The 16909-nt window shown below is 41.8% G+C and overlaps 1 protein-coding gene across 7 annotated transcripts in view; it reads right to left on the bottom strand.

Annotated features, from left to right (window-relative positions):
• Positions 1–298: 298 nt before the first annotated feature.
• Positions 299–16909, bottom strand: part of PTPRJ (protein tyrosine phosphatase receptor type J) — a 71457-nt gene continuing 54846 nt past the window's right edge. For 2 of the 7 annotated variants that reach the window (XM_051621808.1, XM_051621810.1), the window contains 17 exons: positions 15944–16210; positions 15067–15333; positions 13598–13864; positions 11560–11847; positions 11235–11369; positions 8768–8978; positions 8507–8625; positions 7882–7969; positions 6997–7038; positions 6059–6146; positions 5041–5131; positions 3762–3835; positions 3471–3605; positions 2945–3064; positions 2018–2178; positions 1424–1559; positions 299–779 (listed from right to left, as the gene is read on the bottom strand). In XM_051621808.1, coding sequence (XP_051477768.1) covers positions 621–779; positions 1424–1559; positions 2018–2178; positions 2945–3064; positions 3471–3605; positions 3762–3835; positions 5041–5131; positions 6059–6146; positions 6997–7038; positions 7882–7969; positions 8507–8625; positions 8768–8978; positions 11235–11369; positions 11560–11847; positions 13598–13864; positions 15067–15333; positions 15944–16210 — 2648 coding nt within the window. In that variant the 3' untranslated portion in view covers positions 299–620. The remainder of the gene's footprint in view (positions 780–1423; positions 1560–2017; positions 2179–2944; positions 3065–3470; positions 3606–3761; positions 3836–5040; positions 5132–6058; positions 6147–6996; positions 7039–7881; positions 7970–8506; positions 8626–8767; positions 8979–11234; positions 11370–11559; positions 11848–13597; positions 13865–15066; positions 15334–15943; positions 16211–16909) is intronic. The other 5 variants (XM_051621811.1, XM_051621814.1, XM_051621812.1 and 2 more) reach the window with 3 other exon arrangements.

The following is a 16909-nucleotide window of genomic DNA, read 5'->3' as shown; positions in this document are numbered from 1 at the left end:
GTGTTCTCATTAAGAGTTTCAGTACAAAAATAAAATCTCTGCTGTTTTTTTTCTAGAGTAGCAACTAGAAAAGGCACAATTTCCAAGTATAAACGTCCATTTGAAGGAGCTGTTTGTACTCCTTTTTTTAAATAAAAAGGAACACAGAAAAAAATAAATCACAGAGGCACGTATCTATTAGCTAAGTAACTGGATACAGTAGATAAAATATGTTCCTGAAACTTATAATTAAATATATTAAAATGGCCCACAAGCCTGCTGTCTGTAAATGAAATCATGTAAAACTGTAATAAAAAGCTTGTGTTATTATTTTAATGTTTAAATTCTAGTTCACTGTTCTTACTGCATATGCTATTTCAGCTATCAGCACTGTTAAGTTCCCAAGAAAAAGCAAGATTCCTCTGTTAACTTTAAATAATTTTGCTCGGTTTTTGTCTTTTAAATCTCAATCTGCGGCTCCTGCCAGCATTGTGTTTTTCCTCCTGCAGATCACCTCTCTGAATGCAGACAGCACTGGAGAAGCCAGACGTGAGACGCTGCACACAATCCTGGAACACAAGAGTGGAACATCTGCCTTTCGTATGTGCAGGTAACACTCGGAGACACTGCATCCTTCCAGACTATGTGTGGTAGCCATTGGCCTTCCCAAAGCCCGGCCCAGGTGTGAAATTTTCATAGATTGCCATGGCTGTCATGTTTTGGTAAATAAGATCAGTCTTCTTGTCTTTCTGGGATCTAATAATATCCATAACGCACTGGTTTAGGAAGACGTACTGGTCCTGATGGGAGAAAAAGAAAAAGGAGGGTGATATATTTCTAGAAAAAATTTCCAAAAGATTTTGGAAGTAATCCTGCTCCTAAATACAGGTTTTGGATGCACTGAACATTATCAGAGTATTTTAGAGAAGTTGTATGTATAGTTCATAGAAAATAGGGCTGGAAAGGACCTCAATATCATGTGATCAAGTCCTCATAAAAAAGTAGGTTCAAAATTACTGTCATGCTTAACAACCTCTTACAAGACTTTCATGATGGAAATTTTACAGCCTTTTCCAAATCTAATCCACACACCTTTTTGGATCAAAGTGGTAATTTCAGCAGGAACATGTGTGTTCCTGCAGAACACAAAAGGAAAGATGCCATTTGGCTCAAGATTTGGGTCACAGCCATAAAGATAAAACTCACCTGTTAAACAAGCTGCAAAAAACCCCAAAACCTTTTGAGCATTTGATTCTTTCCAGCTTCAAATGACAGCCCTACCAAGTACTCTGTAAAGAGATTCCTTGGATATGTGAGAAGAGATGAGGCAGGAAGGAGGGAAGTAAAATAAAGAGCAACTTCAAATTGCTCTGTAATTCCTCATCTTCCTGTAATCGAGCTACATCTTGAACCCACCATGCTGCAGGATGAAAGACAGCCTCACCTCAGTTTGCACCATGAGAGGCCGGTGCATGCGAAGGTCGTACACCACTCCGTACACATCCACCGTGCCCTCCATTTCCATCTGCTGAATCAGGCGGTCGATGGCAATGAACGTCCCTGTCCTGCCAACACCAGCACTGCAAGGACACAGGGAAGCTTGTTACTGCTTCCTCTCAACCACCTGCTCAACAACGGCCCCATGAGAAACCAGTGAAGCTACTAAGATGCTTTCTGTTATTTCAGTGGCACAGGTTTACAAGTTCCTGCAGTCCAGAGGGGTGGTTCTTACCATCACCTCAAGGTAGGGAGGACACACTTCTGGGCTTCCCAACCTTGCACTTGCACAAGATTACATATAAAAGTACTTGGAAAGGAAACTTTTTCAGCTAAGTTTTCCATGCTAGGAGAGACAATCCATTCTAAGGAAATTTGGCATCACGTACTTTCCTGCCTACAAGACATGGCTACATTTCTGAAGCAGGAGGCAAAGGGCTTAAACATGGTGTGGGGTTTTTTTTTTCCATCACATTGAAAAATAATTGTTCTTAAAAAAGGCACAAGATAAAAGGGTGTGTAACACCAACATCCTTCCCACCTGCAGTGCACCAGCGTAGGAGAGTCAATTGGATTTTGACTGCTGTACTCATGAACAAGGTGTCTAAAGTTGATGAGAAGGTCTGTTGTCTCTGGCACTCCATGATCTGGCCAGGAGGTGAAATGGAACTGGCGCACCGTGTGGCTCTCCGGTGTGTTGGACTAGAGGAATGCATGTTTTAAAGAAAGAAAAGAAACAGGTTCCAGAGGAGCAAGAGTAGGGCTTCCTGCCATATGTACTGGGAAAAGCTCAGCTTCATTAAAAATGCCTGTTACAAAATGTGCAGTAATTTGATAATGATATTTCAGTTTCCCTCTTCCTTCCGCTCTGGTAGAGAATACTTTGAAATAATTTCCTTTTACTTTTCACTTCACTCCAAGATCATCTCTGCTGAATTACATTTGTTGACAGAGATGGAGCTAATTGTGCAGTCTAGTAGATATTACAAGTATCTGCATAAGCACAAGTTTTGGTGCAAGTATCAGGGAAACACAAGGTGCAGGATCACTGATGGGACAGTCAGTAATTCCCATTAGCAGGGTGGATTCTGCTGGTAGATCCCTTCCCTTCCTGCTACAGGGAGGGTCTTGCTGACAACTCATTCTCACCTCTGGCTGTGTTACTCAAACACTGCTGTAGGAAAGCCAGGGTGTATGAGCAAATGCATATACATAAATATCACCAGAATCTTGTTGTCAGTAAATGGCAGGAAATATTTTAAATCAGACTTTTGGCAGAAAGCAGACCAATAAATTCAAAGCCTCAAGTTAAAATAAGCAACCCTCAAATAACTTTGTATTTTATTAAGTGCTAGTGAAATAACTGTATTTTGTCACTCCAGTGTTGCTTGACACATGAAGTCACAGTGATACAACAAACCACTTCTACAGATATTTGTACCCAGCTAACAGCTGAGGGGTTACTCACCTTTTCTACAGTGAAGTCCCTTATTGTCCATTCTGGAAGGACAATCTCTGAGACTATTGTCACAATAATGTCACCATAGCTCTTGGATTGTTTGTCTGGCCAGTATGGCTCACATTTTGTCTAAGAGGAGAGTTAGAAGGTTAAACATATTATACACAGCAACAAAGTGACTCAGTTTTAAATAACACACCACCTGACGCAGGGCTAGAAAGTACATCACCGTTCCCAGCGGCCTATCTCAAGGTAGGAGAAGCTCTACCAAAATCCTTCTTCAGGGAGAAGAACCCACCCTTAAAGATAGTAATTCCATAACCCTCCTGAGACAATTTATTCTGGTAGTAAGTCAGCAGATACAAAAATGGGAAAAGGATAAAGAAAATAGTCTTATTTAATTTTGAAAAGAGTCTCCCAGTAAGTGGATAGATGTTAAAAGAAAGGGGTCAGTCCCCAACCTACTAGAGTAAAAACAGTATTAGAAGAGAACCAACTGCTTTCAAGAGACACTTCAGTTTTAATAAAAACATACCCGGGCTTGTTCAACACATTTTGTCAACATAACAATAGAGTAGATATTCTTCTCCCAAATCATGCGCCAGAAGTCTTCTATAGTGTTGGATAAAGGGCCCTGTGCAGCAATGAATGCCTTCCTTGAGTTATAGCCCTAAGAAGAAAAAAAAAAAAGTACCTATATACATATACATACACACACATGCCTCAGTGAGACATAATAAGCCAATTTTAAACATCATGATGATCTGTCAAGCCTACATCATAAAAACACACACTATATTTCATTTCAGCTAATGAAGCAACTTACAGGAATATAGTTTGCATTGATATAATCATCAGTTGCAGAGTTTTGATCTGAAAGTTTAACACGAGAAATATCATCTGCAGAAAAAAAGAAGGAAAATAAAATAATGAATTTTAGAACCAGAACTTTTCAGAAAAATACTGCTTCTCTAATGCATGGTTTCTAAATAACAGATGTTTTAGAACAATGTACATTTTAAGAGTAAGAATATAACTTTACAAATCATAAATAACAGTAGTTTAGAATTTTTAGAATGAAAGCCTTCAGAAAAATGAATGGCCAGGATAAAAATTCAGAATACTCTAAACAGCTTTTTAAAAAAATGGTTTGGCTTTGCATATGTATATATTTTTAATCAACAAAAAATGTCCTATAGTTTTAATTACTAGAGAAAAGCAGGTAATTTGTATCCTGCTGCCATTGCAGCTGATGTTTTTCCTCCAAAGCATCCCTAAATCATAGAGTTGTTTGGGTTGGAAGGGACCTAGAAGATCATCGAGTTCCAACCCCCCTGCAAGGACAGGGACACCACCCACCAGATCAGGTCACACAAAGCCCTGTCCAACTTGGCCTTGAACACCTCCAGGGAGGGGGCAGCCACAGCCTCCTTGGGCAAACTGTACCGGTGTCTCACCACCCTATCAGTGCAGAATTTCTTCCTAAGGTCTAACCTAAATCTCCCCTCTTTCAGTTTAAAACCATTACCCCTTGTCCTATCACTACACACCCTGGTAAAAAGCCCCTCCCCAGCTTTCCTGTAGCCCCTTCAGGTACTGGAAGGCTGCTCTAAGGCCTCCTCAGAGCCTTCTCTTCTCCAGGCTGAACAGCTCAACGTGTTTGCCTCCCAGTTCCTTCTTAGCCTCTGCTACACTGGGGTGCCTGCAGACAGCTTGGCAGGGCTTAGGCTCTTAAGTTCATCTGCAAAGATGGCCAGCAGGGTCTCATAACTGTACATCTGTCTGTAGTCAACTGTTAACCTCTTGTTTTTTCAATCTGAACTGCAAGTTTCTCACAAAAGGAAAATTAGGTAACTAAAGGGAAGTTCTTTAAGGAGGCTTTCTTGAATGTTTGGGAACTTTAGGCAACGTTTTTGAGGGAAAGCTCTTTAAGTTTGCTTATACAGTGATTTTGGGAAAGCAGCAGCCCAAATTCATTCAGTTGGAAATTAATGTTGATCCCTCTTTGAAACCTCTAGGTACTATTAAAGCCAGATTAGCCAAACCCAAGTGTTTTCACCTAAAACCTCAACTAATAGAAGATGTAAAACCTAAGAGTAACTCACATGGTAAGACATTGTTGTATCGATTTTTTCCTCTGTTCTCAGCAAGTTCTGCAGCAAACTTGGGCTGATGAACACCAGCAGACTTGAGTTCCTACAATAAAAGGATCCATGAGCAATTGGTCCTGGTTTAGGAATTATACAGAAACACATGACTAAAACTAACACTCCAAACAGAAATAGTTTTGCAGAAATAGATGTCACTGACATCAACTGCACATTCATTCTAACCCCAAGGCAGTGAGCTACTTAGCATAAGCTTTGCAGACATTACAGGGGAAAAGGGAGCAAGTACATCATGAAAGGATTGAGGGAAGCAAGATCTGAGAGCAAGGCAAGGTGGAGCACCAGCCTGCAAAGTACAATAAAAGGGACAGAACTGGAAAGAAGAAGAAAGTCAAAGCCTCAAGGAGATGAAAAAAAATGAGATTCTTTAACAGCAGACATGGTAACAGAATCCTTACTGACACTTGGTTTCCATCTTTTGTACATCATAACACTTGAACTTTAGCACATTTAATAGAAAAACAGTTATGGTCACTAAGCAAATCATAGTCACTGCTTCTCTGACTGCTCCTTTGACCTATTCACAGGTGTGGTTTTCAAATGACACCTACACATTAAAGAAGTCAGACACTTGTCTTCTGTTCAGAAAAAAGACAACAAGATAAAAAAAAACACCTAAGTGCAGTCAAGTAAATAGCTTCCCCTAGGCTAACTCTGTAGTGCAACTAGGACAAGGAGTCGAGAGATCCTGGCTCTGGTGAGAGCTCCAAGCAGCAGGCCATGCTATGAGCTCACAGGTAGAGATAAAGATTCAGGATGTGAAGTATTTATCATGCACTTCAATTACATTTAGGGCTGAATCAGTGAAGGGAACACTATACATGCAGCTTAACAAGCTCCATAATAAAGGTCCCTTCTCTTCCTTTTCAGTAAGCCTCACATATGCTCCACAGAAAAGCTAATTTGCCTTTCCAAAAACATTTGTCATGAAGCTCTCTCCACTAAGGGCACATACCTCATACTCTTCAGCAAAACCACAGTTGGAGTCAGCTTGCTGCTTCTTAAAGTAGGACTCAAAGTTCTCCACTTTAATCATTTTTGATCTAAAATGAGAAAAGCCACGTACTGGTAACTGGTATTAGGTAAATAAACCATTAATTCAGTTACTGTGTTAGAATGTGTGCTTTACTTACTTCTTGACTCTTCAGGGGAGGGTAGGGGAGAAGAAAAAAAAAAGGTTGATTAGACACATGCAGCTGTATTTTTCATTATGTGAATCTATGAACGAAAGCATGACTGTTAGTAGCAGCCACAAAACTATGAATTTACAGGAGACAGGATATCAAGCAAACCATTTAACTGATCTGTTAAACCAAGGAGAGAATAGCACATCTTTCAGCAGAAGATCATCACAGAAGGTGTCAGTCAGCTGCTTCCATCAGCATAAAAAATGGTGCAAGAGCCAATAATGTAATTCAATTGCACTGCCTGTGACTTCCAATATATTATGGTTACCCTCTCTGGGCCAGCTTTTATGATCTCAACATTATCTGAATTAATGGCTCAGCACTAAGTAGTCACAAAGCAAGGGAAAACTCAGACCACAGTGCAGAATTTTGCTTATGTGCACTTGATCAACAATTCAGCTTGTTTCCTCAATGAGCACAGAAGCCTGTGTTTCATTCAAACACCCTGTTTTTCAAAACTACACGGAGCATTTGTGTGCCTAATAGCAATTCATGAAGCAGCCACTTAAATCCCAGGGGCAGCTCTAGAAGTCTCAATCAATATGATTATTTTTAGTCTGCAGGCTGGAGTCTTTAAATTCCATTAGGAAATAATACTGCAAAATTCTATACAAAACTGTACATAAAACAAATATCAGGGTTCAGATTAAGTTTTGCAAATATTACTTGAGCTCAGAAAACAATGTGTGAAAGGATATGGACTTACTTAATTGGAGAAAAGGACACTTCAGTATTTCTTTTATCTTTCCTATAAGGCAAAATAAAACAAAACAATAGGTTCACGGTACAATTTAATGGAATGCATATGAGATTTCTGATGACAACTATTTCCTGTGCCTGTTCAGAACAATTTCTTTTACAGCATCTCGTTCCGTGCAAAAAAAAAGTCTCCCGAGGCAAACCTTAAACCTGGACCAAGAATAAAATACTTCATCCTTCATTAAACAGTGTTGTGCAATGGGACTATTTCTTTCTGTTGAAGCCAGAGTATAATACCTGAACACAAAGCACATAGTTTGTGGGAGAGGCACATCTGAGGGATCTGCATCACTAGCAGTCTCAGGAGAATTGCTATTAATCCCAGAATCTCTACAGTAAGTGTTCAACAGTCGTGTTAGTGACATCAAAAGATTATTTGGAAAAGACTGGAAACTGAGAGATCAGCTCAAACCCTAGACAACTCATCAGCTTCTGGAAACTCCAGAATGGAAGTTTCATGTGATAAGCCATCAAGTAATTAAAAAGTGTTATTAATGGATAATTTAAAGAAAACCATGAAAGATGCAACTAAATATGCCTTTTAGCACAATAATTGATGATGTTCGTGAGTTACTTCATCAGCATGCATGAATTCAGAATAGCTAAACAAAAGTCCTTAGTTTGTAATAATGAGGTTGAACACAGTGATTTAACTAGTTTGATACCCTGACTCCAATCTGTAACATACAAACAAGATTTTTAATAGAATGTATTTTAAAGCATCATGACAGAAACGTATAAAGCAGAAAGAGAGGCCTTTTAAGAGAACGATACAGGAATGAAACACTTGGTGTTCCTCATCACAACAAATAAAATAATGAACACACATTACCTTCTCCTTCTCCAGAATATGAAACCACCGATAGCAACTACAGCCAATATAGCTAAAAGACATCCAATAACGGCTCCAGCAATAACACCTGATAAAAGAAAACACGTATTACTCATTACTGATTTACCTCTTTGGTAATGATTTAACTCAATCAACATGCTGTAAGTGAACCTTGTATGTGATAGGGCACACTCTGCTCTACTAAATGCATTTTCTTTACTGTGTCCTTGAAAGCTCATTAAGAACAACAAACCAAGGATGATAAACTAATAAAAAAAAATGGGATCAAAGGACCACTATTTGCATTTCTGATACACCCGCTTCTAGTTTACTAGAACTTTTAGAACATCAGCTGCTTTTTACTACTTGTTTCTCTACCAAAGGCTCACTGTGCCATGCAATGGCTACTTCCACAACAGAAGTCACATCTGGAAAAAAAGAGGTCACCCTCAGAACTAGCAAGGTATGAGTTTACAGAGCAGTGTCACCGCAAAGCCAGAAAGGAACAGTCCATCGCAGAGAAACCAATGGCTGTTTTGGTATTATGGAACTTGGCATAACTAAGGAATCTTGACACACTCTGTATGTGCCACACTGAAGGTCTTATATTTCACGTTAACTATACCTGGATCCTGGGGTAGCAAAACTGCCTCAGAGCAGGGTGAAAATGACACATAACTATCTTCCCCCGCAATGACGTTGGCCATAGTAAAGGTTATATTAGTGAATCCTGCAACACTTGCCCTGTTGATAAGGGAGAAGAAAAAAACCAGGGTATGTCACATGGTTTTAATAGCTTCAAGCAAGAACTCCAATCTTTTAATTAGGTGATTTTTTAGATTTCAGTTGCAGCAAAATTAACCAAACAGCTGTTTGAGATAAATACCTGTAGGAACCAAGTGGAATCAATGGTCCGTTTTCGTAGCCATACATTGTGTTTCCTTTGCCTACATTAATGATGTTTGCACCATTCTGGGAATGGAAAGAAGGTGATTTTGCCTGCTCTGTATCTATGACATATGTTACATAGGTGACTGTCATCTTCTTCTTGAAATCTTTGTATGTGTTGTTTAAATTAGACTTCAGTGACCCACAACCTGCAGGAAAAAACAAGGATATAGGTGGTATACATCACCCACTGATTTTGTATCAATTGGCACATGGCTGAGACATTAATAGTCTGTCATGTTAACCACAGTTGTCATTACTCCACAAATACTGCCTGAAAAGAAAGACTGAGTCCAACAGCCAACCTCAGAAAGCTGTCCCACTGCAATACAATACACTGAACTACTCCCTACTCCCCAGTGTTGTTTGTTTTAATCTCCTTTTGGTTTTACTTCTACCATGTATAGCAGAGCTTCTCTGAGAAGGCACATAAGCACTCAATCAACTGTCCTATGTAGTGAATACAAATGCCAACAGTTTAGAAAAAGTCAACTGGTGTTTGGTAACATTGTGCTACCCAAACACCATAAAGCCTCAGTCTGGGTGACACTAAACTCATCCCAACCTATTCTTCCCTGCTGTGTCTTACACTGTGAAAAAAAGGTGGTTGAAAATACTGAATCAGCTTTTTCTCTAACCATTTAACACCTATTTAGAGTTTAACACATAACACTGTCTGACAAATTGTTTTACAGAGTGTCCTGGTTTCACTGGGACAGGAGCACAGGCCAGTCATGCAGGGCAGGCCACTAGTAGCCTGGAGTCAGCTGGGAGCTTAAGTCAGGGCAGCTGACCCAAGCTGACTAAAAGATTGTGCTGGTTTGGTTTGGTGGGTTTTTTTGGTAGTGGGGAAAGGGCCCCAGGGGTCACTCCAGTAAGAAGCTGAGAAGCTCCTCCTGCTCCAAATCACCCAAGGAGCCATTAGACGGACAACAGATGCACTTCTGTGATTAACATACCAAAGAACCAATATAAGACTTAAGCAGAACAAGCAGTGCTGGGGTGAAAATCTGTGGTTGGTGAGGAAGAAGGGGAAGAAGGTGCCATAGCAGAGGTTTCCCTGTGACCTATGGCAAGATGGCAGCTGTCCCCCTGCATTCATGAAGGAACGTGGTGGAACATTTCCTGGGGGCGCCAGGAAGGGTGAAGTTGGATTTGCTGCCAGTGGACTTGGATTTGCTGCCAGTGGACTTGGATTATGTAGCTGTTGAAGACCCCATGCCAGGGGAGTCCCTGACTGTTCCCAAAGCAGCCTGTGACTCTGTGGGAAGCCCAGGCTGGAGCAGCTCCTGACCTCGTGGGAAGGACTCATGAAGGAGAGGTTCATGGAGGACTCTCTCCCCTGGGAGAGAGCAGCAGGAACCACCATCCTGTGAACTGACTCTAAACCTCATCTGCCTAGGTCCAGTTTCCGTGGCAAGCCGGGAATGAACATGACACACCAGTATGATGTAGATTCAGTCCATGTTTATCAGGCTGCGTGCAGATTATATAGTCTCAGGACAGCGTGTACGCCGTCCACGTGGCAGAGCAAGGCTCTTGATTGGTTAGTACACACTGTTTACATGTCCCCATTCCCTTTTTGATTGGTCCCGACTCCAAACCCTTTGTCCAGCCCCCCCATCCTGTTTACCACACTACCCGACTGCTGTACATGACCTTCACTAACTAGTTCCCACAGAATGACCTTCACCGTTTCTCGTTATCTAAAGTTTCTCATAATCATTCAGCACAGCTAGGGCCCCAACACTCATCCCTGTCCCCCTGTGCCACTGGGGGGAAGGAGGGAGAGAAACCAGGAACAAAGTGATTTGGGCCTGGGAAAAAGAGAGAGGTGGGGGTAACGTATGTAAGCTCTGCTCTTTGTGTTGTCTGTGTCCTGTGTGTGTTTGATTAGTGTGAAAATGAATTATTATTTTCCCTCAAGTTGAGTTGGTTTTGCCCAGGACCTTAATTGGTGAAGAACCCTCCTTGTGCTTTGTCTCAACCCATGAGCTTTGTCCTCCTCATTCCAATGCGTGTGGGTGGGGAAGAGTTGAGTGCGTGGCCACTGGCTGTTCTTTGTTGTTGTGTTAGGCTCAAACCATGACAGGTGTATCCCATACCACTTACCTCATGCTCACTATAAAAAGGGAAGTATTGGGAAGGGTGGAGTGTTCCATTTCCTGGGGCTCCTCCCTCTGCTGCTCTAGAGGACTAGGCTGAGTATAAGCTTACATACTTTAAGTTGATGTTTGTATTATTTTTCTTATTTCATTAAATCTGTTTATATTTCAACCCAGGGGGCTACTCTACTCTTCCCAAGCCCCTTGGGGAGAGGTCATCGGGTGAGAAAGCAAACTGCTTTGGTTTAGCTTTGGATATGGGCTAAATGAAGACACACACACAATATCATAACAGCTTACCTTGTTCTTCTGTTGTGATCATTACTGCATAGGCTTGTAATGGTCCATTCACTGACTCAAAATCCGAGAACTCAACAGACAATGAGCTGTGGCTGAGTGCCTTGACTAAAGGAGCTTTGTTTGGTGTTGGTGGGTCTATAAACAGAAATATTATTAAATGACTGACAAAACTTTTCCAAACAAGAAATACATTCTGTATGAATGTAGTGTTTTATTCATTATCTGTAGGCTAATAATGTATTGCTTATCAGGTTTGGTATTCTGCTATAATGAAGTTAAAATTTTGGACTGTGAATACATCTCATTCTCAAATCTCAACACTTACCAGTAATGCTTGTATTACACGTTTCCTGCACTGCAGCACTTTCAAAACCGTTTGAAAGAGTTGCAATAGTAACAGTATAGGTGCTGAAATAACTTAAAGATTCTATTCTGAAGGTTTCCTCTGTGCCTTCTCTCATGCAGGATGGAGGCAAGTCCTCTTTTTCCCATGAATCATTAAATATTTTAATTTTGAAGCCAGAATTGTTACCAGAAGGACATTTCCACTTTAGCATTAAGGAAGACTGCTTGGCCAGTGGCTCACACTGAAATGAATTCACTAAGGCAGGAACTGAAAAAAAAAAAAGTAAGAAATTGTGTATAGTAGTGAACAGGAAAATCTGTTTATTGTCAAGTCTGTATATGAACATCTGTAAACTTCAGCATGCCTCTACTTTTAAGAAGATGGAGTCACTGCCTACAAGCACTTGCTACTCTATGAGGAAGAGACATATTTAGCACATTAAATACACAGCTCTCTTCTGTACCAACTCCTCTGCAGACAGGTTTACTAAGAAAATGTGGGTAGAGTATCTGTCAATATCAGTAAAGTTTTCAAAATAGAGTTCAAGTGTTGAACACATCACTCTAAGAACATTTTTAGAGTAGTATGTCGACTGACACTATCTCCCTGCATAGTGACGGAAAACTCTTAGTGGCCAACAAGTATGAAAACCATAAGCTCTGTGCATTAAAAACACAGCAGAAGCTACCTTTAAAAGAAGCAATTGTAGCATGTCAGTTTGTTTTAGAGTCCTACAGGACACAATATAAAAATTGCAACCTTATGACCACACACAAAAAGATAATTAAAATTTAATGCAGCGGTAACGCTGAGATGTCCCTCTGAACTAAACATCCTATAAAAATTGGTCTTCAAGACCAAAACTCTAACTTCTACAGTTACAACACAAAGCAAATTTATTTCCTCTCTTGATAAAGAAGTATTTGGCACTTCCAAACACAGAGGTAAAAGACTCATGGGTTAAGTTATTTGGTTATTAAAAAGGGTGGTATTTTATGCAACTCAAGAGAAAGAAGCAGCAGAATTGTGTACCAGAAGAAACAGATATAGTCAAGAGATGTGTGAATGAATGGGACTTATTTCAATTATATTTTATAAATATTTATTTTCCTTCAATAACACTGTCAGCTACTCCTACAAATACAGTGAAATTATAGAATCTTGCAGAATTTAAGTCTGTAATAACAGCTCTGGTGACACTGGAAGGCTGCTTTCTAGAAGAGGAACCAGGACTTTGTATCTCTATCCCATAGGTGTAGTTAGAAGTAGTATCATCTGTGCTCTGTGGGAAAAATCAAAGACCATCTCCATCTGGATATGGAAAATGGAGCTGGGCTCTGTGAAAGCCAAGATGAGACTCCATCAACACTCACAAATACGGCTGACAAATCCAGACAGAAGCAGCAGAGGAACAGCCATGCTTACACATTTTGGACACACTGAGCATTATGAGTAGCCAAGCAGCACTTCAACAGTGCTAGAGACTCTCTTAATGGGTTAATCCTGGAGCACCTCTAGAAACCTCTCTGAACAGCTGGGACAGATACAGTTCACCTCAGTTGAAAACAGGACAAAACAAAGGAGAGGACACAGCAGCACATGTTCTAAAGGGGAAAAATGGTCACGATGCCCAGCATGAGGAACACAGGAACACCTCAACCTTCTCTTTGCTGAGGAGCTGAGCAGAGCAGTGTGGCTGAGAGCCACATACCACAACGCTGACCACAGCCCAGCTGCAGATGCAGGCCCCTCCAATGGGGGAAGTCCCCCACGTACACGATGCACTCTGCGTGGGAGCTCCTCAAAACAAGGGTGCAAGAGCCTCACCGATAAAGAAGAGTAGACAACAAAACCTTCTGCAGAACCCCCTTCCTCACATTAGCATTGCTAACTGCAAATATGCTGTGTGCAGCACTTCTATCTGAAACAGTATTGTATTTCAGCCCTCAGGCAGGTAGACAGAACACTGTGCAGCACTTGTCCACCAGGAACCAGTGTGCAAGCAGCTGTGACTTACTTGTACAGTTGCTTATGGACACTCCTTCCCCTTCTGTCTGACTGTCATTGACTCCTGCAAATACTGTGAAATTGTACATTGTCCCAGGGATTAAATCAGTAATTTCAATTGTGAGGGCATCAGATGTCAGGTTCCAAACAGAGGTACCACTTGCAACCTCTATCCTGTACTTGTAGGAGCTGGAAGCAGAGTCATTCACTGCCCATGCTAAGTTGACAGAAGTCTCACCAACAAATTCTGTCTTGAGATCATGGACTGGGCTGGGCTCTGTGAAAGGCAAGACAACAATCTGTCAAGAACATCTGCTCACATACATGGAGAGAAGAAACACAGGCACAGCACTCCTGCACTCCCTTCAAACCAGGGTTCAGAGTACAAGAACACCCCAGCAACATCACCAGAAGCTCCTGGGTGCCTTTGCATCAGTGGCTAGGTAACAGAAAAATAAGAAAGAGGCAACTCAAGTGTGAGGCATCTTCCTTTCACCATTGTAGGGAAGAACAGAGGTCACCATGGTATCTGGACTCCCAGGGTTTAACCCTAGCAATCCAGAGAGCTCAGCAGAAAGGAGAAAGGAGGGGAAAGAGGGCAGTGCATCTCTGCACAGCAAAAGGTAAGGACCATCAAATATCACTAGAAGAGGAACAGAGGTGATGACCCAGACATTCTGCTCTTTCTTTAACCCTCATGCCCTAAGCTCACTCCCATGGCAGAGTCACCACCTCCAAAATTGCTCTCTGCAGCACTCTGTTCTCTGTGTGTCTTCAAAACTGGGAAACTAGCCATTACAGTCAGGCAGCACAGGAAGCACTTTTGGAAATCAACTGGAAAAGTAGGAGCATACATGCAGGAATGTTTCAGGAAAACACAAATGACAAGAACTGGCCTATGTTTCCTTTCAAATACTGCCTGTGCAATGACAAGGCTGGGCTACAGCCCTGCAGGTCATCTCCAAAATGGCGCCTCTAACACCACACATCAAGACTTTTCACACTCAACACAGCAAGGTGTGCTGGATGGCCAAAGCAGTTATCCTGAACTTGCATTGCCTAACACTCACTCTCCTATTGCAGAGTGATAGCATCTATGGGCCCCCAAATCACAAGTTCCCCATGTGCAACATACTCTGTGTGAGATCCCTTTAAAATAAGGGTTTGAGGTCTCTGTATTCTAGGAAATAAAACCAATTTCCTTTCTCAAATTTTTATAACACAGGCATTCTCAGGGAAAAACCTCTTTGCTGCACTGTCAGCCTTGGGGACAAACATCACTAATAGCTTTCTATCAGGGCAGTGCTGCTTCTGCACTTTTACATCTGATTTTTGTCAGACTAACTATTTCCAGGGCCAAAACAACACCTCTGCCTGCAACATTACTAAACTACAACCCTCACGCACATAGGCAGAGCCCTGAGCTGCACAGCAAGTGACAGTCCACCAGAAATAGGGCTGCAACAAACTGTGACTTACTTGTAAAGACGCTTATGGACACTCCTCCTCCTTCCGTCTGACTGTCATTGACTCCTGCAAATACTGTGAAATTGTACATTGTCCCAGGGATTAAATCAGTAATTTCAATTGTGAGGGCATCAGATGTCAGGTTCCAAACAGAGGTACCACTTGCAACCTCTATCCTGTACTTGTAGGAGCTGGAAGCAGAGTCATTCACTGCCCATGCTAAGTTGACAGAAGTCTCACCAACAAATTCTGTCTTGAGATCATGGACTGGGCTGGGCTCTGTGAAAGGCAAGACAACAATCTGTCAAGAACATCTGCTCACATACATGGAGAGAAGAAACACAGGCACAGCACTCCTGCACTCCCTCCACATCAGGGTTCAGAGTGCAGAACACCCCAGCAACATCACCAGAGGCTCCAGGGTGGTTTTGCATCAACAGGCAACTAAGGAAAATTGAAGGGAAGTAATCTTGAATGTGATTCATCTCCCTTTGACATTCCAAAGTAGAAGACCATCACTCTGACAGCACTCCCAGGGCTTCACTTAGGAATCTAGAGAGGTGGGCAGGAAAGGGCTAAGTATGGTAGAGGAGAAAGGGGAGTGTTTTGGGTTTTTTCGGTTAGGATTTGGTTTTGTTGTTTTTATGGGGGATTTTTTGTTTCTGGGTGGGCTGGAGCAAGTTTGGTGTTTAAAAAAACCCAACACAAACCAACAAAAAAAACCCCAAATCAAAGCTATGTTTCTTCTACACATGAACATCCCATTGTTAGGAGACAGCCCAGGTAAAGCCTCTATTAAATTTCAGCCCTCAGGCAGGTAGGCACAGCCATGAGCTGCATGGCAAAATATGATCCAACACAAACAGAGCTGGAAGAAACCGTAACTTACTTGTACAGAGGCTTATGGACACTCCTTCTCCTTCTGTCTGACTGTCATTGACTCCTGCAAATACTGTGAAATTGTACTTTGTCCCAGGGATTAAATCAGTAATTTCAATTGTGAGGGCATCAGATGTCAGGTTCCAAACAGAGGTACCACTTGCAACCTCTATCCTGTACTTGTAGGAGCTGGAAGCAGAGTCATTCACTGCCCATGCTAAGTTGACAGAAGTCTCACCAACAAATTCTGCCTTGAGATCATGGACTGGGCTGGGCTCTGTGAAAGGCAAGACAACAATCTGTCAAGAACATCTGCTCACATACATGGAGAGAAGAAACACAGGCACAGCACTCCTGCACTCCCTTCACATCAGGGTTCAGAGTACAAGAACACCCCAGCAACATCACCAGAAGCTCCTGGGTGCCTTTGCATCAACAAGCAACTAAGGAAAAACTGAAAAAAGTAATCTTGAGTGTGATTCATCTCCCTTTGACATTCCAAAGTAGAAGTTAAGGACATCAATCTTGACAGCACTCTCAGGGCTTCCTTTGTGAATCTAGAATCTAGCATCCTTGTAGATAAGTTGATCAAGTATGGGTTTGATGATCAGGCAGTGAGGTGGATCAAGAACTGGTTGAAAGGAAGAAGTCAGAGAGTTGTAGTCAATGGGGCAAAATCTAGCTGGAGGCCTGTGACTAGTGGAGTCCCTCAGGGGTCGGTACTGGGACTGGTGTTGTTCAACATCTTCATCAACGACCTGGATGAGGGTACAGAATGTACCCTCAGCAAGTTTGCTGATGACACCAAGCTGGGAGGAGTGGCTGACACACCAGAAGGCTGTGCTGCCATTCAGAGAGACTTAGACAGGCTGGAGACTTGGGCGGGGAAAAACCTGATGAAGTTTAACAAGGGCAAGTGTAGAGTTTTGCATTTGGGGAAGAAAAATGTCATGCACCAGTACAGGTTGGGGGCTGA

This window comes from Apus apus, chromosome 5 (genome assembly GCF_020740795.1).
Source record: "Apus apus isolate bApuApu2 chromosome 5, bApuApu2.pri.cur, whole genome shotgun sequence".
NCBI lineage: Eukaryota > Metazoa > Chordata > Aves > Apodiformes > Apodidae > Apus > Apus apus.
Note: the sequence above shows the minus strand (reverse complement) of the source record. Positions and strands in the feature narration are given on the sequence as shown.